This window comes from Eleginops maclovinus, chromosome 18 (genome assembly GCF_036324505.1).
Source record: "Eleginops maclovinus isolate JMC-PN-2008 ecotype Puerto Natales chromosome 18, JC_Emac_rtc_rv5, whole genome shotgun sequence".
In the NCBI taxonomy this organism is placed as follows: domain Eukaryota; kingdom Metazoa; phylum Chordata; class Actinopteri; order Perciformes; family Eleginopidae; genus Eleginops; species Eleginops maclovinus.
Window position 1 is genome coordinate 13395465 of NC_086366.1, and position 26912 is coordinate 13422376.

General features: G+C 42.7%; 1 protein-coding gene across 4 annotated transcripts in view; it reads right to left on the reverse strand.

Moving 5' to 3' along the window:
* Positions 1 to 26912, reverse strand: part of npas1 (neuronal PAS domain protein 1) — a 57292-nt gene that overhangs the window by 14915 nt on the left and 15465 nt on the right. For 3 of the 4 annotated variants that reach the window (XM_063907952.1, XM_063907951.1, XM_063907950.1), the window contains 3 exons: positions 10346 to 10513; positions 8550 to 8788; positions 576 to 643 (listed from right to left, as the gene is read on the reverse strand). In XM_063907952.1, coding sequence (XP_063764022.1) covers positions 576 to 643; positions 8550 to 8788; positions 10346 to 10440 — 402 coding nt within the window. In that variant the 5' untranslated portion in view covers positions 10441 to 10513. Of the gene's footprint in view, positions 1 to 575; positions 644 to 8549; positions 8789 to 10345; positions 10514 to 19103; positions 19455 to 26912 lie in introns of those variants that run through there. The other variant, XM_063907949.1, reaches the window with a different exon arrangement.

A 26912-nucleotide genomic window follows, 5' to 3' on the forward strand; every position in this document is an offset into this window, starting at 1 on the left:
TCTCCTCCCTCACCCCCCTTTTCGTTCTGACTACAACCTGAAGTGTTACCTTCTTCACACTTCCTCTTTGTTTCTACATCCTGCATTTCGTCATCCCTGTAGCCCTCCTGCTCCATAAACCCCCTCAGGCTCCATTCATCTGTCAGTGCAAGGGGAGGCATTCTTCGGCAACCAATGCTATCGTCCGAGCATCTGAGGTTTATGAGATGTGTGGGTGTCCATGCGTGTGGATGTGAGAGCATGTGATAGGAGTTTGTTTGGAAATGTAAGTCTGAGAGCCTGAGGTAGGAAGACTGGAGCCAGGTTCAAACTGTGACCTCACGCAGCACTGACAAACAGTGGTCCCATGCAGTCACTTATGAGATTAATGTGCTTGTCTGTCAAGGTAAATATTCAATCAAACTAACCTTGTGGTCCAATTATCCCATTTCAAAAGCTAAATCAACTATTTTAAAAACCAATTGGTCTATCACTATGCTGAAAACAGGGCAGTTTGGCCTTTTTGGAGACAGTTTTATGATATGAAATAATATTCTTAACAGAAGAAGAAGGCGTGTGCGCTCTATGGTCCTTACCTGCAGGAGGTGCGCCCCTAGGTGCTGCTCAAACATGTCCGTAGCCAGAGAATGAGATGATCGTCTTACTGCAGAGGGAAAGTAGACAAACACACACGTGAGAAACAGACTGACATCAATGTTTCCTTGATACCACATGTTCAAAAAAGTGCCATTATGAACAGACTGTTGTAAGACACCCTAGCGGCTCTGATCTCTCAGATACACATTTGATTTTAATATGTTCAGTATAGATTGAAGACAATATATCTCCATCTAGCATGTGTTGCACATTTCTATGAAATCACTTTGCTATGCTTTAAAGCTAAATGGTGTAGTGTTTCAGCAGTGCCCTCGAGGTTTCAAGATCACAGTGGAGTTTTGTTGTTCCACATCTCCGTCACTTACAAATTATTTGTCTAGTCCATTGACTTATATAACATGAAATACCTAAACTAAATTGAAACTTGTTTTAAGTGTTTGTATCCTCATAAGGTGGGGTGAAAACTCAAAAAAGCAAAGTACATATTGGATATTTTCAGAGACGAGGTATCGGGTGATTTTAATTAACTAAGTCCACTCACATTTGCCTACTAAAGCTCGGATTAGTAGTAATTTTACAAAATAAATCTGTAAATACGTCTCGTTCACCTTTTGGGTTTTTGTAATAATATTGCATCACTGTGTCATCTGTAAATCTGAAGTGAAATGAAAAGCAAAACTGGAGAAACAGAAACGACTGTAACGTTTGTGTCAAAAAGAAGCATAAAGAGGGGGTGTTATGTGACGCACACCGGTCAATTACCGCCAGACACATATACACACAAGCATACACACACACACAAACAGGCATAGTGTCTGCATCGCCACTCTTAATGCATCCCAAACACAAGCTCTGAGCTGCTTCAGTGCCAAAGTGGTGCTGTTTACCAAGGCAATTACAATACAAATAGAGTTGAGGTGGATAGGGGAGGGGGGGTGAAGATAGGTACGGGAGGAGCAGAGAGGGTAAGGCAGGGAAAATGAGAAAACACTAAGGAAGCGAGAGTGATCACTTTCTCCCAAGCAAACCTGGGGACGGGGGGCTGCAGTGACGTGGAAGATTAATTTAGCAATCAGCCGTATTTAGTGTTTTATGTCAAAAAGAGTATGTGAAGGTGTGTGTGTGCACCTGAAGGCTTGTGATTGCGAAAGTGGGGACCATACGTGATAATTAATCTTAGTCTAACAGGACTGCTTTTGAACACAGTGTTCCTTATTCAGCAGGGAAAAACTATGGGTGTGTATAGACAAAATGTGTGTGTACAAGAGCATATGATAGCAAACCTGTGTATGTGCAACTCTAAGGATCACTGGATACCTGTGTGTGTGAGTGTGTGTGTGTCGCAGCAAGGCTAAGGGAAATCAATACACGTTATGACAGGAAAATGAAAGCGCTGCTCTGGGTTACAACTGAACACAGAGGGAGGGTCGGAACCCACACACACTCACACACACATATATATCGCCCAGCTGCCTGCTTGTGATGTGGGTTCGGTGAACAGAGGAGGGAGGCATTCCATTAGTGCTATAGACACACAAACACACACACACTTCAGGAATACACTCTGCAATGATTTCTCATGCACAGACTACACAGCGGCAACATGCCCTCCGATTAAACAACACAAATACCCGAGTACACACACACACACACACACACACACACACACACACACACACCAATACAGAGTTGCCGGACAAAGCCACAGTCGCATTGTGAGATTGGGGTCCCCCTGTGTGACAGAGTGTGAATATAAATAAGGCAAGTCCATTCAGGGCTATGAAAGGGGGTCTGGTGCTGGGACCCTTCAGCCCAGCCAGTCGCTGCCTGGAGGGGGATGGGGCGCCCATCTCACTCTCTGCCTGCCTATCAGGGTCCCTTGTGGGGCTGAGATGGAGCTGCATCGCTGGGGAGTCTGGAGGAAGCAACCCCCATCTTGACCATATGAGGATGAATCAAAAGGGATATGCACAAACACTGTGATGTTAGTTTGTGCATGCCTTGAAGAAATGTGCGTGTGGCTTTGAGTTTGATGCCACAGATCCCTAGAGGAGTGAAGGTGACGGCGGGCGATCAGTATTGCTGAGTAGTGTCAGCGGGGCGAAGGAAACGCTGGATGTGACATGAGGCCAGGAGGGCTGACGGATGAGTCTACACACTCACACAAATACACAGAGGACCATTTATTAGAGACTGCAGGGTACAATAGGGCAGCCAGGAAACCAAAACACTGGACCTGGTGTGTGTGTGTGTGTGTGTGTGTGTGTGTGTGTGTGTGTGTGTGTGTGTGTGTGTGTGTGTGTGTGTGTGTGTGTGTGTGTGTGTGTGTGTGTGTGTGGGCATGCACAAATGTGTGCACATGTGAAGAGAAAGTCTCACAGCGGTGATCGTACCTCACTCTGAGAACAAAGATCCTTCTGTAGTGGTGCTGTGAACCCCTACTTCCATATGTGTGTGTGTGTGTGTGTGTGTGTGTGTGTGTGTGTGTGTGTGTGTGTGTGTGTGTGTGTGTGTGTGTTTGCGTGTGTTTGTTTGTGTGACTGAGGATCTTGCATGATTCTGTTTGTACCGTTAAATAACTAAATTGAATCACCTTTATAATATTGAATGCCTAATTATAAACAATAATTAATAATTGCAAAACATTTAAAAAGGAACATTTTCCGATTTTCCAACCTGGTTTCATTCTCATACTTTTACCCCCTCTCTGGAATAATATCATTGCCCTCACCAAAATCGATTGAAAAATGTCAGAACAAATAATAAGAGGGATGTTGACAAACCAACAGTGTTACCAGACTATCTAAATTTAAAAAGGTAGTGACCCCAAAATGTTGTTAACAATCCCTTATTTGAAAAAAACAAACTGTGTATGTAATTTTATAATTTTAGTCCCCAAGTTCAATGCTGTGTCAATGAACACTGTGTTTTCAATTCAACTAAGATGAGACAAGATACATAAGATAGTTCCAAAACTTTTCATTAGCAGTGCATGAACTGAATATATGGGGGCATCGATCTTACCAAAAATGTGTTTTTGTGTATCTGAATATATTTTATACCTTCTTACAGGCATGTAACATGAACGTGCTTGTGTATAAACCTGGATGCAGACCTGTGTGCACATGAGGTCTTTGATTGCTCCTTTCTATAACACTCCCATTTTCATTAAGCTTCCCAGGACTCTGCTGCGCGGTTTAATTTCATTGTGGGAATAGGAGACAGAATGGGACGGGGCGCGATCGGACACGTTAATTATAGTCTGACTCGCAGGTCAATTCTCGGGGTCTCCCCAGCGCTGCACGAGAAGAAAAGATAGAAATTTCATTTGAATGATTTTCATTATACCTCTGTCTAATACATAATTTAGTCCCAGTTAAGTCCAAGAGTAATGGCCTCACACACACACACACACACACACACACACACACACACACACACACGAACACACACCTAAGCATCTCCATACACACACACACACATAATAACCATACACAGACACACACACACACACACACACACACACACACACACACACACACACACACACACACATTCTTCCTTTCCACCCCCACAGTGTCAACCTTTCAACCAGGTGAGGACGTTACCATGGAAACCAAACAGATAACAGACGCAATGAACCCCTCATTTTTCCGTCTATTCTCCTCCCTCTGTCTTCTTCTCCGTCTTCATCGCTCAAGTTTGGCTCCTGGCCGTAGTTTCACCCTTTCAAAAGAAGAGCCTGATCACCTGCCAAGTTGTTTACTACCATTCAAATGTGACGTTTCGGCTGTTCGACAGACAGAGAGCGAAAGAGTGACCCTAATCGCAGCGTGCCTCTCTGGCGCAATTATCTCCTCACTCAGACATCCATCCCTCCCTTCTTCCCTCTATCTCTCCTCTATCTCTCTGTCCCTCCTGCATTGCTCCCTCACTCCTTTTGCGGTCGAACATAATTTGAGTGCAATTAACTTCCCTTAAAAGCCCCGGCTGCTTTAAACGCCGTGAATTAGAGGGGAGGCAGATGCAGGGAGAACGTGAGGAGGTTGGGGGAGACAGAAAGGAGGAGAGGGAGACGGAGGCAGAGAAAGAAAGGAGATGAGGGAGAGAGGGAGCAAGTGGAGGCAGAATGAAAGTCAATGTCACCAATGCTGGGGAGGAGAGATGTGTGTTTGACCTCACTAACAGGGACAGTAAAACACTTGAGCTGGCCCTGTTGCTGGCAGTGAGTTGTCATTGTACTGTACCTTGTAAAATACTTAGGGCTTCTCCAGCTGCCGTATTGCACCTGTTAAAGGGTGAGTTGCTATAGATTTTGGGAGATATATACGCAACCAAAAATGGAAATGACGTGATGTGGGAGTGTACTCCCGGGTGTGACATCACTGTTGGGCGTGGTTACAGTTGTAATAAAGCAAATTTCCAAGACAAACCTTTGACGTATTTGGAAAAGCAAAGAAAGGACAAACATCACACCTATAGACAGAACTGATTCCCATTTTACCGACTGCTTAGCGTCTCTGTGTGAACACCGTTTCGATGTGTAATGAGGGGTTATTAGTGTTACCTAATAAACCCCTCTGATCCTCCGCTCACTTGTGTTTTTCCCCCCCGTCGGACCACTTTTTATCAGTGTTGCTGCCTAAAGTAGATCTCAGCAATTAGTTTAGTGAGTGCAATCTTATCACAACTAATTGAAAATAAGGATCCGGTTAAAAATAAACCGGAATAATCATTTAATGGGACATTTAAAAAGGTGGGGAAATAGAAAAAAAATAAACTATCCCCCAAAGCAAAATATACTCAATATAGAGAGGTTTGAAATATAAATGATTTCAAATAAAAGGGTTTAGTCTTTCATGAGCTGTGCAAACAGGTACACACACACACACACACACACACACACACACACACACACACACACACACACACACACACACATACACACTGGATAGGAATGAATATCATGGGTCATTTTACTTTTCCTCCCTTCAGCCTTTCCTTTCCTTTCCGTCCGCTCCCTCCTTCCATAATCTGCCTCTCTCTCCTCCTTCTTCCCCCTCTCCTGCTCTCTCAATCTCTCTCTCTTTCTCTCTGTGAAGGTCACACAATTGATTTTCCTCTGTCTATTCATTTTTCAAGACTGGCTTTGAAACGTGGGAAGCAGACAAAAGCCACACCGGCCCCTCCCCTGCCCTCCATCCCTCTCCTCTCCTCCATGTTCCTGGCCCTCGCCCGTCCAAAAACCCTCGGACAAGAGGGATAGCGGAGGAATGCAACTCACCCCACCCCCTCTCTCCCCACACCCCTTTCCTTCCTCTCCTGTTTCTATCCTTATTCCTTCTACATTTGTCCCTTCCCCTCCTTTCCGTCCTCCTCTCCCTTTCAGCTGGATCTCTGACCAAATTCCACTAACGGAATTAAAGTCATGCATCACACTTAAAACCCTGCCAATGCATTCTGGGTAGACTTGTTCGAACTGATGTCCAAATTAGCATGGCGATTTCCGCATTGCCCCACTGAGACTGTGTGACCTGCTTGTAAACAAAGGCAAACATTTAATAAAATACTCAAAATATATCAGATCTCGCTCAAGTGGAAGAAATGCTGAAGATAATTCCGACGGTAATAGCTGTTGTAGCTGACATGCGATTCATTTGTTTTTTCAAGCACCTCACTATTCAATATTTTCCTTGAACTTCACGTGGCTGCTGCATGATTCTATATATTTACAGTTAAGGTTCACATTTGTACCAGAAGTGCTTCTCATACGTAAGCAGCGTAACTCACATTTGTCTTTCCACACTTTCAGTTCATGCACAGGACAGCACGGCTACCTGTACACCACCAAGGCAAAACAATTCACTACTTGCAGAGCTCAGTCAAGGATGTCCGTAAAGTGTGATAGTGCATAGATATCACTCCCACGTCCAGAGTGTGCAGTGCTGCATGGATAATTAAATATTGATGGATCTCAATGAATTCTCCCATAATGACGTATATTTTCAAATACTGTGGCTAAAGATCAGGGCTCACCATGTATGTGTTATAGATATGAGAACTCTATTAGTTTACAGTGAGGTATTGCTTATAATGGTCTGATATTTATAGGTGATATTAAAACTCACTAATGTCCAAGTACAGACTGAAAAGAGAAAGCACTGTATATTAAAAATGTTAATAAAATGGCAAATATTAAAAATGATATATAACAACCAAAAGATGAAGGAGATTTGTTTTACTTTGTCAAGTCCTTTCTAACGACTAATTGTCTACTTTGTACTTAAAGTGTACTTAGACTACACATTCAGTCTTGTAATATTTGCATTAAGCAAAAATATATTTGATCATTGTACAGCAATCAATACAGTACCTGTAACAATGGACGCTAATACCATCTTTTCAATTCAGACATTTTAAAATTTGTAAATAATAAAACTTATGTTGGTTGAATTCCTTATAGCTGCATCCGTTTCGGGGTCATGCTCACGGTGGCTGTGGTCATACTGGCATGGCTTGCTTAAAAGATTGAAAAATGTTTGTCAAAATCCAAGCACCATATATTCAGACTTTTAATTTATGGTATGCTCCAGAAGCCCTTTCGGATAAATTAAGTTTTAAGCCAAGGTAGGTGCTCTGTTGAATTAAAAAAAGGACAACTGTTTTGATTTGGTTATACCATCCCAACTCATATATATCAAGCCATTATTCTAAACATGATTGTGTGGTTCAAAACACACACACACACACACACACACACACACACACACACACACACACACACACACACACACACACACACACACACACACACACACACACACACACACACACACACACACACACACACACACACACACACACACACACCTCTAATTGTACTGTAGCTGCATCGTTTCCCCCCAGTAATAGTAGCAATTAGACAGGCTGTATAATTACACTGTCCTCGTTATATAGTTAATTTCCGTAATTACAAATCACACCAATAGTTTCCTCCCTCTTTGTTTATCCTCTATCTATACACACACAAACTCACAAGCAACACATGACTCTAAACTCACACTGGCCTACGGAAGGCCTTTGTGTGATTATATGCGCATGTATGTTTACAGGCTTGTGATGGACACATGTTTGCGTCACATACACAGAACAAGTAATTATCGTCGCCATTAGAGGACTGGATAATCGTACTGGTCCGAACAGGATGTCTGTGGCATTGGGTGTCTCTAGGGTGGGAGTTAGTGGGTAGATCAGACTGCTGATGACTGCTTTTGGTTGAAGATGTTAGATGGATGAATAGATTTCAGCGGTTTGTGTCCATTGGCAAAAACACACATCAGCGTATTTATCTCTGCTTTATAATTTTCTTATAGGCTGAACTGTTTAATACCTGATCTGAAATGATCCATCAGAGCCGTGTTTGATTTAATTCTGCATATTTGCATGTTGCCATTGGCAAAGTCAATTAGAGGTGGAAATATACAACAAATAATTTACTGAAGCACATTTTTTTTAAAATACTGTGGTGATAAGTCCATGTCTCCCTCACCCAGAGAAAAGGCTGACCAGGCAATAAAAGCCCTAATTATCTTTTATTATTTGGATTTTTATGCAAGTCAATAAAATGTAGAATCCTTACTTCCTAAGTTGCTAAAACCTCAAATTCTCAGGGAATGTAACAAGGACGTGACCTCAGTGACCTCAGCAGTAGCAACAACCCCGTCACCTATGATAGGGTTGTTCATACAGAGCTCAAATAAAATGTAGGGGCCGCAGTCAACCCAAAAAAGTAGAACGAGAAACAAAAAAAAGGGGTTCTGTCCAGGCACCTTATCTAAACACAAATCTTAAAAAATATATATATATTTCAATGCAATTAAAATGTATCTTCACTAATGCAGTTTCCTTTGCAGTATGGTTTTACAGTGATCTTACTTTTCCCATTTGCTCACCTTTACTGCAGTTTATGTCTCCCTCCATCAGAGGGCTCCAGGGCGGGTCTCCCTGGCTGGCAAAGGTGCGCATGTGCAGGTAGCTGATGGTCAGCCGGATGACTGAGGCCTTGTCCAGCTGGCTGGTGATGGCCCCGGGCAGAGGCAGCATCTTGGCCAGCTCGAAGAACTCAAAATTCTCTTTCCCCCGCCGCGAACGAGCCGCATTGCGGGACTTCTCTTTACGCAAGTTCTGGAGACTGAGAGGTGAACAAGGGGAAGGTGTATAAATTGAAGAAATAGATGAACACAGGGAGGAGAGAAAAGAAGAGAAGCACACAGAAAATAGCGTGGATCAGCACTGTTGAAGGAGAAACTAGTAAGTGGTTTCACATAACCGTCATTTACTGACCACCTGTTGATTGATTCATGCTTTGTTTAAATGACCTGAGCATCAATCCAGAAAACTCATTTCATAAATACAGTACGTATAAAGTAATGGCTCTTGCAATTCAAGTGAAACAATCTCTCTTGCAGATTGACCTGGTAATTACAGACAGATCGCCTTTTCTATATATGGCAGAGAAAAGTCCTTATAATTCCATTTGCTACACAATCCATATGTGAACACACACACGATCTCTCGCTGTCTATCTCTCCCTCTTCACCCCTTTCTCCCTCAAACCCCTGGCTCTCACCCTCTCTCTCATCTGGTCCCGGGCTAGTGAGCTGAAGCTGTGATTGAGGGATCAATAGGGGAGGGAGGGGCAGAGTGACAGAGGGGGGCTGGGGCTCAGGTAGCCTGTCTCTCTGATTGGGTATTGACTCTCTTCAATGGGGCCTGAGTGGTGGAATTATGTTGTCACAGCCACTTCACAATTTGTGCCGGTGCTGTGCTGGAATAAAGTGTGTGTGTGTGTGTGTGTGTGTGTGTGTGTGTGTGTGTGTGTGTGTGTGTGTGTGTGTGTGTGTGTGTGTGTGTGTGTGTGTGTGTGTGTGTATGTGTGTGTGTGTGTGTCTCTGTGTGTGTGAGAGAGTAAGAATGAGAGCTAGAAAAGAGAGAAGAACCACCCTTTCTCCCTCATGTCTGTGTTGTTGATTCTCATCCTAAGAAAGACCACCAGTGGTGTGTGTGTGTGTGTGTGTGTGTGTGTGTGTGTGTGTGTGTGTGTGTGTGTGTGTGTGTGTGTGTGTGTGTGTGTGTGTGTGTGTGTGTGTGTGTGTGTGAAAGAAAAAATACAACAAAGAAAAGGGATGTACATAGTGTGTGTACATATGTTTATATCTTAATCAGCTGACACAGCTGTTGTGTTTCTCCCTGCTATTTCCTAATACGTGAAAACAGTGCGTGTGTGTATGTGTGTGTGTTGTGGACTCATGCTGCCAGCCCTCTGTAACATCTCATTATTATACTGCCTCGACCCCAGCCACCGAGAACAATCAATACACACACATTGATTCTGCTTAGTTTTTATATCCGCCTGTAAATGACTGCCCATTAATAATTCTAGCCAAATTTACTTAATCTCCCACTAAGGGGAGGGGATTCACAGCTCTGACAGGATTGGCAGGTGGGCAACAATACAGGTTGCGTGTAGCACTGAGGAGATCAGACTTATGTCTTCTGGATTGTGTTTCATTGATAGGAAATTCTTCTTCAGGCTGTCAGTGTGAGCAAGAGTGTTAATGCATGGATTTCACCTTGCGGAGATTAATTCATCGGCATGCACGCAAGCTTATACACTATCAGCCAGTGTGTGTGGGTGAGTGTGTGTGTGTGTGTGTGTGTGTGTGTAAGTATGTGGGTCCTGTCTCACCAGGGAAGGGTGGGAGGCTTGGCCAGTAGTCCTTGTAGGAAATCCCACTCCACACTCACACACTTCCCCTCACTGACAAACGGCATGGTTGCCATCCTTCTCCCAATCACGCGCCAACGCCGCTGTTAACGAAGGCTCTGATTGGTTGAGGATGTGATGGACTCAGACCTGGATAGCAGAGGAGAAAAAGCAACAAAAATTTGGGAAAAAGCGTTAGTGAATAAGCTTGGTTCAATCATCAATAATGGCCCTAAAGTAGTTTTAGGGGCAGCACATGTAAAATGTACACGTTTAAAGGGGCAAGTTAATAATCAAACATGTTTGCATCAAACTTGAATGTTCAAATAAATACTTTTTAAGTTTGGAGTGAACATAGGCCTTTTTTCCAATAAAGATTTCCCTGTTCATCAATCAGACAGAGAAAAAGAAAGAAATAAGAAGGTAGTGAGGTTGAGAGAGAGCAATTAGGTACTGTACTTCCCCACAGAAAGGTCAGAGACTGTTCCAACGGTAATAGACATTAGACAAAACATGATCCTCCTATTAGGTCACAATTAAAATGAAAGTTCTCCTCTTATCCCTGACAGGTTATTTAAACCTGTCTGAAATTGAAGTTTGGAGCAAACATCTCCAGACAAAGCACTGAATACTCCTCCACATATACGGCCGCCCCCTTCCAGCCTCCAGCACTAGCCTCCTGTAGTGAAAGTTGCCAATATTCCTCACTGTCCTCAAACAGAGCGCTGCTCCTCAACCGTTCCTCTCCCTCCCTCTCCTCTGTGCTGTGTTGACATTTAAAGGGCTAGCGTGGCCCCGAGCACCGCAGTGTCATGCCCTTGGGCCTGAGATGCCCTCTCTCTCTCTCTTGCTGCCTCTCACTCTTTAACTCATTCTTTCTTTGGCCCGTCTGGGTCAGCACAATCAAGTCAGCAGAGCTTTGCTGGGGCAGTAGAAAATGGATTATGTCTAGAGTTTGAGCATGGCTATGCTGACCTTGGCTAAGAGGGGTCAGCAGAAGCTATGGAGGTTTGGCAGATATCATTTCAAAAATCTGGGCTAAAACAGCAAACATTAAATGTATGCATGAAAACTTCTTGGACCAATTTCAAAGGAAGCAGAGTCAATGAGGGATTTGACACAGAGAGAATATTTGTTGAAAGGAGAGAGTGGGTCATTCAATTACCTTCAGAAGTTAAGGCGGAGAAAGTTTGGTATCAATGGAAACCTGACAAAGTGTTTATGAATAACTTCCTGATAATATCTCTTTCCACCAATAAATGTTTGATCAGAAAACATGCATCAATGGATCTTTAAAGTGTAATCAATGGTCAATAAACTAGACTACGGGTCTACAGCCGTGTGGTGGCTCTGTGAGGCTGTGCCTAAACATAGTAAAGCTTAGACCTCACACATTATTTCAAAATGCAAACATGCTCACAATAACAACATGCTGATGCTTAGCAGGTGCAATATAAAGCATTTTCAGCATCTTAGTAGCACTTTAACAATAGCTTTTTAACAGAAAACACAATTGCAGGTGGAAATCAGTTTCAATTTGGGGTAGGGCAATGTTTAAAGTAGTATCTGAAACAATAGTCCGTCATAGATAAATACTACTTCTTGTGCAACAAAACAGCTGTATGATTACTTACATTAAGCTTAATTAAACTCTCTAGACTTTTGAAACGGTTGGTCCGTTGTTGATGAATTTATGGTTGGACATCAGTGGTTGTTGTAGCTCTTTAAAGTTGCATTATATGGGATTGGGATTTACTTAAAAATTGATCATGCACTTAAGTCAGTAAGATACATGATCAATCTGGTTAATAGTCCAGCCTTACATTTAACCTCTTCCCATGGTCTTCTCATTGACAGAATATTTTGTCCATGGTTTATGTTTAACACTTAGGCTTTACTCAACTATAGGAAACCCATATCTTTTCCTCTCAAGCTTGCAGCCTGCAACATTGACAGTCCTCTTTTCCGAGAGTCTGCTGAAGAGAAGACAGGGTCGAGGAGAGGACAGCTCACCTCTGTCTAACAACTTCACCTTTGTCACCTTCTCTATCTCACCTGGATAAATGCCCTACATGCAAAATGAGGCTGCGTACAGTCCGACGGAGAGATCAAAGGGGGAAAAAAGGCAGGAAACAATTTACTCTTCATTTGTCACTGCCTTACAAACCCACACACATGCACAGCCCTTTTCTCGTTCCATAGCTTAATGTTTATCTCTTAATTGACCCTATCTGTGCTTATCTAATCTCTCCCGCCATCGTTCTGTCTCAAACTATCTCTGCATCTCTCTCTGCGTCTCCCTCTATCTGGGCAGGCACAGGGGCGTAATGGACAGGGGCCTCCACAGTAATTATTCAATCAACCTCATAACCTTGTCACAGGTTGGGCGGCCCATTAATGCACTCACCCAAATGGACCCCGCCACTTTGACTGCTAATGCTCCGGCTAGCTAGCAGCACAACAGGCTGAATGTCAGAAGTGTCATCTAGACAGAATGTGAAACAATTCGCTCAATAGAGCTGAGTCGACTTATTCTGTAATGGCACAGTGGGAAATATATAGAGAAAGGAAAGTGTGACTTTTGAAAGCACTGGGGTAAAAATATACAGCGCCCACAGCTGGAGGGATCAACCTGTATCAAGTGTGACCGCAGGTGTTTGCAATGTGTTGCTGCAGTGCTACATATTCATAAGTGTGGTGTATGTTGTGTGTATAAGAGTGTGTGCTTGAGACCCCTACCCTATAGAGCCATGCTCTCTTGGCACGGTCTCAGCAGCAACAGAGCGGAGGGCACTGCGGCGAGCGCTCGCAGTCGCTGTTTGCCGTGCGTTTTGCTCTGGCTGCATGCTTGGCTCTCACTCTGTTTATTTTCAACAGGGACGTTTAATTAGGGCCTCCAGCTGTCAGAGGTTCGTTAGCGTGCCCCTCCTCTCCCTGTGCCGCCCCTCCCCGTAGGGAGTCAGGGGCATCGGGCAAATGAACACATTTAAGTCAAACAGCACGCAGACAGACAATAGCCCCACTGCCATGCCACCAGCTCCCCTAGGTAGAGACATGGTTGTTTTATGCCTCATCTCCCCAACCCCTGGGGCCCAATACAGAGGCTGGCCAAGACTGTGAATGTGGAGGCAGAGGAGCTCTCATGGCCCACTGGAGACCATATGCACACTGCCATCATACAGAGGTGAGGAGCAGGACGGGGCCCATGCAATGTTCAGTTTAAAACAGAGGGAAGGTGAGAGACTGGTTTCAGTAAGGAGGATATTCACTGAATGTGACACATTTTAAGGGATTATTTGGCTGAGAAAATAATGTAATTTTAGGAAAATCAAACATATATCACTTTCTCTTTCAGTAAACAGTGAAAAGAAATACAATTCAATGTTCTTATTGATTAAGTAATGTCCTTGGGTCCCAATTTGCAACATGCAAGCTGCAATGTATGTATAATTTCCCTCCTGATAATTATGAGGTGTCACTCATCAAAACCAACTTCTTCCTCGAAACCCATTCATGACGATGCTCTCAAGCAAGCTGGATACACAGATTATAGAATGATATCAGAAAAGAATACTTTGTATTTACTCTCTTTTATCTATGCTAATAATAATCGGCCACACCTCCAATTAATGAGCAAGTAGCATTTATCATAAATAATTGCTAGGTTAGAGCAGATGTGGATGGTTAGGAACGTTTGGTGCAGCTGGAAAATCTGGAATCAGCTTCCACCTTTAAACAAAACCGGTATAGAGCAGTCACTCTCGTCATTTTCCACTGTTCAATCAAATAAAAGCATTTCTGATAACAGTATTAGACAGCTCTTTCTCTTCTTCCAACCCCCATCAGTCTTTACTCTGTCTAAAGGTAAAAGTGGAGTACACATCCAACAGCGTTGTAAGTTATTCCTGTGAATAATATTTTATCAAACTGAGAACGCTCGATATCATGGAAAATGTAGAAAACACGGTTTGAAATAACACGGACAGAATATTTGATGTAGCTAGTTTTCTATCTTTGCCTTTCATGTTGTTGAGTAGTTGTAAATGAGTGTCTGATGCATCCAGGGAGATGAAGTTTGGTATTCTGGTTGGAGGGCTGAATACTACTTATCATGCATTACGGCCCTGGTTGGACCTCAGGATTTGGAAGTCAAAAGACTTTTTAATGTACAATTTTTCAGCCGCTGATCAATCGACAGCTGCTGGACATGAATACCCCCCCCCCTCTCTCTTTCTATCAGTATTCCATATTCTGACTCGCTCGGCATTCTGCTTCCGTATCGGAGCACCGGCTGCGGTTGACCTTGACTACTCTGGATCATTCCCAACCCAAGGTTCTCTCTAACTCTCAAGGGCCTTGGTGTCCCTCCCTTCTCTCCCTCCACCACCCCCTCCGCCTCTCCCATCATCCTCACTCCCCATCTCTCCTAACCCCCTCTTTACTCCTCCCTGGCCCTTGCCTGGGTCATTAATTATCTAATGGAATCAATACAGCGTTAGATTGGACCAGAGTGACCCCGCCCGCCCCCAGGTATCTCCGTGGTGATGAGGAGGAAGAGGAGGGTTCGGCAAAGGGTGTAAAGGAATGATGATAACAGCCTGTGCGAGCGGAGGAGCATCAGACAGTCACAGTGTGGACCGTCCTTAAACTGTAAGAATGGATAATAAAGAGATCAGCGATAAATAAATGATTAGAGAGGGGGAGAGGGGTGGATGGAGGGCGGATGGGGGAGGGAGAAAGCACAAGTTGGGGCAGAGGAGGCAAATCTGATGGTGAGAAAGAGTGAGAAATGATGGACAGATAAAGACATAGACAGAAAAAGGAGAGAGAAAGAGATTTGCTAATGTTCACCCTTGGTAATCAATATCCTTCTCCTCCTCTTTTATTACAGAGAGCTTTGGTGAGCGTTGCTTTGATGTCCACTCAAAGGATGTGGAGCTATGCAGAATTCAATCCATGCCTGTCATAATAACCATCTACCTCAGTGTCTACACCAAAGAAATTATCCACTTCAACTGGGCTCTAAAAAACAGGAAGGTAATAGTATCTGTGTACAGATTCCCAAATATTTATCAGGAAAAGTCCCTATGCTGTTAAGATTGCCCTCAAGTGATTTGTTTCCACTTCTGGCATTTAATATAGTGACAAAAATGTAAACAGCACACAAAGTATAATAACTTAAAGAAGGATGCATGCTTCATCCCATGAACGTACATTTTGTTCATCATAAATGCCGTTCTTTCAAACTTGCGCTTTTGGGGGGACCAGATCTATAAAAAAACTAAAAATAAACAGTCAAGTAATTTAAATAATATGCCATTTAAGTGATTTGTCAAGCTAAAACGTTAACCGGATCAACTAAAATGTCCAAATGCATAAGAAAATGTATAACATCTTACAGTAGATTACTTTGAGAATCTAAATCAAATGTAATGCACTGCAATCTATCCTGGGGTTAAATACCCAACCTCCATGTAAGGCATGGGCTGAAGGTGACCAAGGCTGGACTTAGAGGAAAGTCACTTATAAAAGCTACCATTTTTGAGTGCTTTCACCCAAAGAATTGTGATGTGGTGGTATGTATGGAGAATACTGATAATATACTCATATACAGTGTTCCCAAAATTGTAAAAAAAAATATTGGTGAACAAAGAGTAAAGAGTAAAAAGAAGGCCCTCGGACTGCAGAAGAGTCAGCTAAGTGGATGCAGGTCTCTATAAGGCAGAGGATGGTAAATCCACTCCCGCAGGCAGAGACCACATCAGCACTGACCTCCAAATAACCACAGGCCAAAGCACAGCACACAGGGTCACACACTCTCTATAACACACACACACACACACACACACACACACACACTCACACACACACACACACACACACACACACACACACACACACACACACAAACACACACACACACACACACACACACACACACACACACACACACAAACCAATGTGTGTGCTGAATAGTAGGACTTGAAAGAACACTATCTCTGCACACCAGCACAGAGATTTCCACATGCTAATACAGACACATCAATTAGCATGGTGCAAAATGTCAGAGTTCAGAGCAGTGTCAAACTCTTCATAAAAGTTGTACAACTTGTGTAGGTGTCTTGAAGCACACTGGGGAAAACAAGGATACATGCTGGCCGCATACTTTATTCTCACAAAATGCTCAAAGCTTGACTTTGTTTGAGTATTTCCACAAATATTGTTCATTTTGTAACTTCTGCTTTATGTCATGGCATACACTAAAGCAGAGAAAGAAGAATAAAGAGTCATTGTGAGGAAGTCTTGCACCTGATTTTCCATTTAGAGGGAAAGTGACTAAGTGTGGATGCCTATACATCGCGTGCACGCCACAGAGTGACTGCATTTGTATGAGCGTGTGCATGCACTATGGTGGATCCCTTCAGGCCGGCGTGTGAATGACAGCAGGGGTTATGTAAGGAGCCACAGCGGGGCCGGAGTGGACAGTCCGACCGGAGATCAGGTCAGCAGAGTGTGACACTAAACACATCTCCCTGACACTGCGCTGACACCCTCTGTCACAGACCCACACACTGTCTGTCAACACTCCTCTCACACACACACGCGCACGCACGGCGAGAGCAAGACGTGTGTGAGCGGCTGTCTGTCAATACGGCAGACACTGACCACCTTAGTGTGTGTGCAAGAGAGCAATAGAGAGAGACAAAAATATCAAGAGAAGAAGAGAAGAAGAAAGGGGGGAGAGGTGAAGAGTTTGTCTATCTAAGAACTTGTCAATGACTGCTTCTGTCTACCAACCATTTATACATTACTGGTATTAATTTACTATCATGGGAGCATTATTAATTCAGAAATTCATAAAAAAAAAAAAACGTACTAGTAAAGAAAACCAGATGTCACAATAACATCATAATCAGAAACACACATCTGTAATGGGCAGCAATATACAAGTATTTTATACTACCTTTTATTACTGTAAATTCATTTCAACTTGGTTTTGTCTTCCGCCTTCAAACGGGGAAACTTTTTTGCCAACATTCTCAATTTCAAAAAGTAATCCATGTCAGGCTCTGTCACACAGCCGCCTGCTGGCACAGACCACAGCTCCTTAAACCCCAAAAGCTTTAGAAGAAACCCACGTCTGGCTCTAATAAAAAGGCCTAAACGTGGGTCACGACCAAAGCGTCCTGCACATGCAGGAACTGGAACGGATGGAGAAGCTCAGTGGGCCGGGTATCAACTGTACCACGGACATTTGATGACACGCTCAGAGCCTGTTTTTGTTTCAGTCTTGCTATGCAAGTTGCTTCTGAATGCAATCTTTATTGAAACAATGCTGACAGTTTAGCTAAAATAAAATAAGATTTAAAAATAAAATGTTTGCTTGATTTTTGTAAATTAGTCAAAACTGTTGAGTTAGACAAAAGTATGGACAATAACCCTTTTTAGTAATAGTATCACATTGGCAAGTAAAAAAGAGTGAGTCTGTCCTGCAGATAGTTATTTGGTCTGGATTTATCTGAAGCACCTGGTATCTCAGCAGGTGTATGTGCAAATGATGCTGCTGAAAGTGCACAAAACACAGCAATAATTATAGCAAAGATTTTGGAGAAACATATGGAACAAAAATACATATTTACATATTTGCAAATTACTTCTTAATTTTCACCCACATTTTCTCCTTTCCTAAATGACTGCTCAACAAGTGACAAGCCAGACCACATTAATTACACATAACAAAAAAGAAAAACAGAAAACCTATGTGATGGTTAGATGTTATATACTTTAAAGCAGCATGAACACTATGTGTTTGTCACAGTCATTCTGTCAATTTGGACCACCTGCTGCAAACACCCTGAAGGCACCGAATGTTACCAAGCCAGTAAACTGTGACCAATTCTGCCTCTGCAGGTGGAGACGGACACGCAGGCGCTCACTCTGTGCTTCTATATCTCAAACTACACCACACATGCAGAAACACAATTACAAATCACAAATACACACAATTTATCAGAAAGTGGTGCGTCACTAATATTGCTGTCATTTAGCAGAGAGCAAAAACGTACATATGTATTTGTCAAAGAAGGGAATATTTGCAGCTAAAATGTTTGGATGTATTACTTTGTGTAAAAGCAAGAATACCTGTTATAACAGATAAAACATTTAGTCTAATTAGGTAAACAAGTTAAACATTAATATACATTGTTACTATAAAAGAATCTAAGCTTTTATGCTTGATCATTTTCTATTATTAAATGTTAAGTCAAAAAAAGGTAGGAATGATTGATTTAAAAAACAAACTCATTATCTTATTTTCATTTTAAGAGAAAAATGACTTTTTACCAATGTGCCAATTTTGTTGAATAAATGCAATAATTGTGCAATATTTCTATTCTGTCCCTTATAAGACTCAGCAAAAAGTTATCAGTGCTGCATACAAGTTGATATTTTATCAGAGAGAAAGAGGAGGAAACTACTGAAGGTTTAAATTCAAACAAAGTCACAACAAAACGGTCTTCCACACGACTCCATCTACACAGATTTGTTTTAAATATCACACTAGATATGCTGAGCTGACAGCAAAAATCAGATAAAGGATGACAACTTTATAACTATGCGTACATATGCGCGTGTCTAGCGTGTGTGAGATTATCAAGCAAGAGAGTGAGAAAGTGTGTGTACACACATGCATGTGTGTGTGTATGATGACCGTAAGTTGTTAGATCCATTATCTACTCACCTGACGGGCATTTCCAGCGTTCAGTGTGCTGCTGTTGATCTGATCCACTTTGTCTCCCTCCTCCTTCTCCTCCTCCTCTTCTTTTTCTTCTTTTTCTTCTTCTTCTTCTTCTTCTTCTTCTTCTTCTCCTTCTCCCCTCCGGAGCCCCTGCTCTGCCCTGGCGGTGCCCCCCCCACCACACCACCACCTCCACCAGCACCTCGAGCTTAAACACAGCAAACAAACACTGTGTGTGTGAGCCAAGGGGGCTGGGACGGGGGCAGCGTCAATCCCCTCACTTTCACAAAAGAGGTGGCCGTGCAGCCGGACACATCGTGGACTCCCGTTGCAAGAGAGAGTGTGTGTGTGTGTGTGTGTGTGTGTGTGTGTGTGTGTGTGTGTGTGTGTGTATGTGTGTGTGTGTGTGTGTGTGTGTGTGTGTGTGTGTGTGTATCAGTGTGTGTGAGTGGAGCTAGCTGATGTAGCTCTCCCTGGCTCTCAGACTCACTTCACCAACACTCTGCTCCGCTGCTTCTTGGAGATGGACTCGGATTAGGACACAGCCAGTGTGAGAATCTCTTTCTCGCTCTCTCTCCCTCACTACGGCTCTCTCTCTCCAGCCGGCATGCTCCCTCCCTCCCACCCCTCCTCTCTCCCGCTCACTCATTCACTCTCCTTGCTGAGCTTCTTTCTTTTCATTTCCTCTTGGGAAAGCCGTGCACACCAGTTGTCTCTGCCTTCAGCTGCTCTCTCTCTCTCTCTCTCTCTCTCTCTCTCTCTCTCTCTCTCTCTCTCTCTCTCTCTCTCTCTGTCACTAGTAAATATAAAAGGCATGCTTGTACAGCCCCTCGCCTCAGTCTCTCTCTGGCTCGCACTCCCTAACTCACTGTGTCTCATGCTTTCGTTTACCCCCACCTCCTTGTGCCCCCCCTCACTTTCTTTCTCACTGTCAAAGCTGCCTTTCAAATGCTGATTAGCAGCCGGAGTAAAAGACTGAGAGAGAGAGAGAGAGAGAGAGAGAGAGAGAGAGAGAGAGAGAGAGAGAGAGACGAGGGATGACTGAAACAAGTGGGAGATTCCATCACATCCACACGCATTGTAAACTGTGACTCCTGTCTCGTGCAGACACACACACAGAAACAAACACACACTGAACATAGACACGCACACACACACACACACACACACACACACACACACACACACACACACACACACACACACACACACACACACACACACACACACACACACACACACACACACACACACACACACACACACACACACAGAAACTTGTCGGTTAGGAGGACACCAAGGACACTCCTGGAGAGTTACCCTATCCTACCCTTAAACAAAAAAACGTGTTTTAACTATAAAAGTTAATGTTGCCTTTTGGTAACTTTTCAATTTCCACAAAAACGTCCACTCAGCTCTACTGAAAAAAAACAAAGACTAATGTTATTCAGTAACTAGTACTGAACTGTAACAGTCATCACTCTTATAAACAGTTTTTCAGCGTTCAAATTATCATCCATGAAAACTGCGTGAATTACAGTGATTTTATATCTACCTACTCAACCTAAGATTAAGGAGAAAAAATAAATGTTGGCTGCCAGTGGGAATGTGATGTCACTAGCGAGCTCTTGGGTCATAGTTATAAAATGTGTTGTTCCACCCATGCATTGTCTTAATCACATTACTTCTGCCTTTGTTTCCAAGGCAAAAAAACAAACAAACAAGTTATAACCTCTGCTAACAACTGCATTGTCACTACCTAAGACAGATGAGACAGTAGGGGCTTTTGTCTGAGGTCCCTCAGAACATTAATGTTTCTGGACTGTCTGGATAACCCACACCTCGAGTGGTTCATCACTGCCATTAGACTCATATAAAGGACCTCAAACAACTTAATGAATGTACTGTATAACTCAAATACACCAAGATAAAGAAAACATGGACTCTTTCCCCAAAGCACCCTGTGGAGATTCTCACCCTTAATAACGCTTTGGAGCTTTCCTTATACTACTGGTTTGTTGTGTTTGTAACACTTTCTAAATATGCAGTAATGCTCCAACAAAGGCAAGGAAGACGACTGTGAAATAGTAAAAGTAAACAATTCTGAATTTAAAATACTTTAAAGAAGTAAATGCATTTTCCACACAATTTTCAGGACTAAGTCAGGGATACACAATGTGTTCTCACTTTTGATTGTTTGTAAGAAAACTCCTTTAAGGTTAAGATGATCTTATTCACGTTGTAAAAGGATGAGATTTTAGTCTAAACATGCTGTTGGGAATTGGGGCCTAGCAATTTGATAGTCAAAGGTTTCTCCACATCTAAAGAAACCATAAAACCTCCACTGCTTGTTGCAAACATATCTAAAACATTTAGTAATCTTATGATATCAATAGAGGAGCTGCCGTCTTTCGATTTTTAGGGAAAAACATTGGATAATGAGATGAGTCGGTCGGAGGCAAAATCTTCTGGGTGCTGCCCTTACTTAAGAATTTAAAAAATGTTGGTCTCTCTTAGTGATGGGGGTAGGAGTATCAAATTAATGTTCTAAATTTAACATGAGTTCTGTTAATAAATGTTTGAATTCTGCAGCGTACCATCTCCAAAGAAGTCTATAAAGTATGTATGTACTGTATATGTACAACCTGTAGTCAACATGTGCTCACACCCACAGACACCTACACACACACACACACACACGAGAGCATATACGTGAACAAATAATCACACTCAGAGACTCACTCAAGTACTCTCTCTCCCACCAATCTCCCTCCCTCCTTCCCCCTCTCCTCTGTTCGTTCCCCTTGCCCTCAAACACTACTCAGAATATTGATACATCACCCCCTCCTCCTTTTTCTCTCTCTCCCTCTCCGTCTCTCTCCCTCCATCACTCACTTTCTCTACTGAATACTGATAGGCTGTCTACTCCGTGGTCTGAGTTTCAAATCTCTCCCTCCCTCTTCCTCCCTCCAATCGCTGCGCCTACTACAAAAAAACAGCAACATAAAAGAGGAAATAGCAGAAGTTAATGCACTGAGGTAGACATAAATTCACTTAAGTACCATTTCAGATTATGTCAAGCTAAAAATGGGCTTAACATTGTGGAAAGGAGGGGAGAGGGGGAGAGAGGTGGGGGGGGGAAGTGCTGCTTTGGTTGGCTGTCTTGCCAGCGGAAACTGGCGGAGCGGCTCGTTGCACTGTAGTGAAGGGGCGGCCGGTAACAAAAGGAAAAAGACGTGTGAAAAGTTCAGGCAAATGAAGACGCATTCAGTGTTTTTGTCCGACTCCCACCCTCCAGCCTCATTGTTGGGCATGTCGGCCATGGTGCGGCCGAGGGGGAGAAGAAGGGAGTGAATGAGGTCGTCAAAGAGTCCCAGTGAGCCCCCTACACTTCTCTTCTCTCACACACACACACACACACACACACACACACACACACACACACACACACACACACACACACACACACACACACACACACACACACACACACACACACACACACACACACACAGAAACAGCTGAGAGCAGGAGAGAGCAAACACAAGAGAAAAAACACACCAAAATTGTCGTGCTTTTTTCACATGGATGGGAAGGTGGAAGGGTTTTTCAGTGTATTTGTGTTTTAAAGCGTGTGTAAGGATAAGAGTGTGTCTGTGAGGGAGAGAGTTTGTGTGTGCCTATAGTCTCTTTGGAGGAGGCTTTCTGTCTGCATTAGAAGTACAGCACGTCTGAGACACTGGGAGAGGGAGTGTGTGATTTTGTCCTCCAAGTCTTCCCCAGGCGTCCTTGAAGGAGACTTGCAGGGAATATCTGACTCTGTGTGTGTGTGTGTGTGTGTGTGTGTGTGTGTGTGTGTGTGTGTGTGTGTGTGTGTGTGTGTGTGTGTGTGTGTGTGTGTGTGTGTGTGTGTCATAAAGTGAGTGTTTGAGCCCTCACAGACTTAGTTTACCGGAGGCTTGCCTCCCGGAGTAGTATTACAGGTGTTCCCTTCACAATTCAGGGTGCTCTTGGAAGAAACAAAAAAACTACTACCTCAGGCTGGAGAAGTTACCTGGCCTGATAGATGAGAAATGTAATTGAATTGATGGATAAATGAGAGTAAATATCGTTAGTCAGTGTGTTTTTGTGTATACATGCCGGTAGAGTAGCGTGTGACGGCTGTTTCAGTCAGCGAGACAGTCACACCCATGTCTGGCCTTGTTTCTCCGCCTGTCTACACATGATATCAGCTGTGGTCAGTTTGATAGTGACAGGAAACTGCCTTTTAAAAAACACAGTTCAAAGAGAACGGCGATAGAGAAAAATCTCTTTTTCTCAATAGCAATACCACAGGGAAAATGTGCACCTTTTAAAATCGTATTCAGGTAAAGCATACCAGTTGTCCAAGCTAAATACACTTAAAAAGTGGAGTGAGCCCTTTTTGAATTATTAATAATTAATTAATTAATTAATTATAGTTGGATGAGCTATAGCTTATTACCACTACTGTAAATATTGTTAGGTAATTCCATATATAAAAATCATACCATATTTTCAAAGATTATAACTTGTTTTGCAAGTACAATTTGAACTGCAAAGCGCACTGTAATTGTCACTTACATGAAATATGTATACATCAAGGATGTGTAGGAGACTACTATATATCCTTACAACATGTAGTGGAAAATTATTTAAAACTATGAAAGAGATATATGGAAGTTATACGTTAGTTTATCTCTGACTGAAGGCTCAAAATAAAAATAAGCTTTAAAAGAATAAATAAAAACTAAGCATAAATGTTCATTGTTTGTATTGAAAGCTGTAGTAAAACCCCAAAAAGTGTCCACTGGTACAACAATGACACCCAAGCTTGCAAACCATAATACCATAAGATGTAAGTAGGACCGAGAAGCTTTTTTCAGTGTTCGTAGGTGACTAGCACTTTCTGAAACAAATACTGAGAGCTGTAATAAAATGCAAAAGTTTGATGTTTAAAATTGATCAGATTAACTGTGTCTTCTGAACTACTACTGCTTTCTGTGTCAGAGGGATGCAAACACAGTGAAAACTGGCACTCTCTTTAACACTAACACACAATGTGTTTGTGCAGGGAATGAAAATGAAGTTGCTCAGCTGGAATACATCCAAAAAGAGACAAAACAAAATCACACACAAACATATATTGGTATTTGATTTTAAACATACAGTAAACTAAAAATGCATTAGACCCAAAGAGAAAGAAAAGTCAACCAAAAATTCATACATAGCCAGGAAAATGATTTATCACCTGGGTACTCATGTCCTGTTTTATCATCAAGTTTAAATGGGCCAATTTCCCACAATATTGTTCAAACTGTAGAATAATTAAGAGATTATTTGTTCTTGAAAGTCACAGAGTTATTGCTTAGTTTTCACAGAGGCCACATGGAGATGCAGTCAGCCAATTTTACCTCAAACCCAGTTTAGCAGCAGTCTTAAGAGGAAGTTGCTAGACAAGACACCAAGTTGTATCATACAAAGATGTAGGATTCAGTTTTGCAATAGCTTGACCTGCACCAAGAAGTAAAAGCAAGGATAACTTGCTAAAATACCCTTAAATCAGAGTGAAGCATAACCAAGATAAATAGCTGTTATTTATCATGTTTGTCATATTGATGGCATTGAAATGATGCTATTAAAATGACATGCTTTTACCTGACATCTGTTCGACTAAAATTAAATACTTGCCATAATACCGTAGCTGTCAGTGTAGTATTTAAGACTATACAAATTTAGCATGGCAGAAGACAATGTTTTTTTCCCATTCCCCTCCGCAGCTCACGCAAATTATGAGTATAAAAGGGTGTTTAAAGATAACTGCTATAGAGTAGATAATATTCCAAATCTATCAGACAATAATTCTTTGAGGGCATGTGGCCATTAAGAAGCCATTTCGCCTTTTGTTGAGTATGCTCCTCCATATTTCATTGAGATGCATATCTGCCTTTCACACTGTCTGACTGCTCCGCTATTCTCTATTCAACAGTGACCCATTGCTCCCTGCTATACAATCCTTCACCTTTCTGGGCTTAAAAGTAATTACCACTTTAATTTGCTGTCAGCTTTTGTGCATGCCTGAGTGTATCTGTGGCCGTAGAGCTTGCTGTGTGTGTGTCTGTATGTGTGTGTGTGTGTGTGTGTGTGTGTGTGTGTGTGTGTGTGTGTGTGTGTGTGTGTGTGTGTGTGTGTGTGTACATGTATGCAAACAAGAAGCAATGAATTGTGTGTTCATATTAATGTGAGGGGAGGTGAAACAATGAGTTCCTAATTTATTAGATAGACAGAAAATGACAAAGTGATCGTCTGCAGTCACTGGTTACAGCCTCTCAAAAGGAGGATTGTTATCACTTATATATAACCTTAAATATAATTAAAAATAATTGGCTTTCGGAATTTTTTAAAAAATGTTGTTTTAAATTGTCCAGAGAAAATGGTTCGCTTAATTGAAAATATGAACTAGTTTCAGGCTAAAATATGAGTAGATTAATGTGTTGTATGTGGCAATAAGTATTTTTGAATGTTATAATGTGCAAAGTGTGTACATCACTTACACACAAATATATATATTTGTGTAACTGTGTGCATATAAATCTGAACATGTGTGTTCTTAAAAGTGCATATGAACATGTGTGTTTTTGTGTTATTTAATGTGTGTGTTTATGGTTAGCCTCCCATTGGCCCAATTACTCTAGAACCAAAACCCCTCTGCTTCCCTGCTTCCCCTAAAATCCCTCACCCCTCACCTCGCAGTCCCAGCGGTGGACCCCCCAAACACCCCAACCTTCCAGCCCCCCTCCCCGCACCCCTGCGCCGCCAGATTGTCCATCACAATACACCCGACCCCTCACAGGACCTCCACCACCTCTACTGTACCTTCTGCTCCCCTCATCTCCACAAGTCCAACTAAATTACTCTATCTTTTGCCCCCCCTCCCTCCCTTTTACTCACAAATATCCCCCCACATCCCTCCTCCATTCTTTCCCCCTCTGCCCTCCCCAGTCCCAGGTGAGCTGACGACACAAGGAGAGCAGAAACACTCTGCGAATATTAATGGTTTCATCTGAATATTAATAAACCATGCATCTTAATGATCTTTAAAAAAACAAAGAGCCCCAGTTGAGCGCTATACTGCTGGCGCACGCATGCACACACACACACACACACACACACACACACACACACACACACACACACACACACACACACACACACACACACACACACACACACACACACACACACCTATCTGTCCTGCTCTGTGTAGATTAGTTAAAACAGGGCCTTATCCTCCAACCTGCTGTTTAAATGCTAAGCATCACGTTCAAGACAAATGTGTTGTCTTTTTTTTCCTCTCCGTAAATGAAGACACCTCTCCTTTCCCACATCCTTCTCCTCTATCTCGTCCTGTTGCTTTCTTCATTTTCTTTTTATCTCCTTCTACTCTTTTAGTTCAGGCAGCCCCCCTTCCTTCCCTCTACCTCTCACGGTAGCCCCATTTCACCCCCCTCTATTCCTCTTTACCTACTCCCTCCCTCTTCTTTACCCCCACTATCTCACCCTCTCTCACTCTATCACTTTCTCAGTAGATTACTCCATCTCTCCCTCCCTCTCTCCCTCTCTCTCTCACCTACTCGATATTCCAGCCTTGTTCTCCTGCAGTCTCCAGCACAACTTTCTGACCCACTTCCTCTCTCCTCCCTGGCCCCCTGATCAAAGCCTGCAGGACGGCATCGCCTTGGGCAGAGGAGAGGGAGAGCGCGAGATGGGGGGATGAAGGGATCGGCGCTGAGC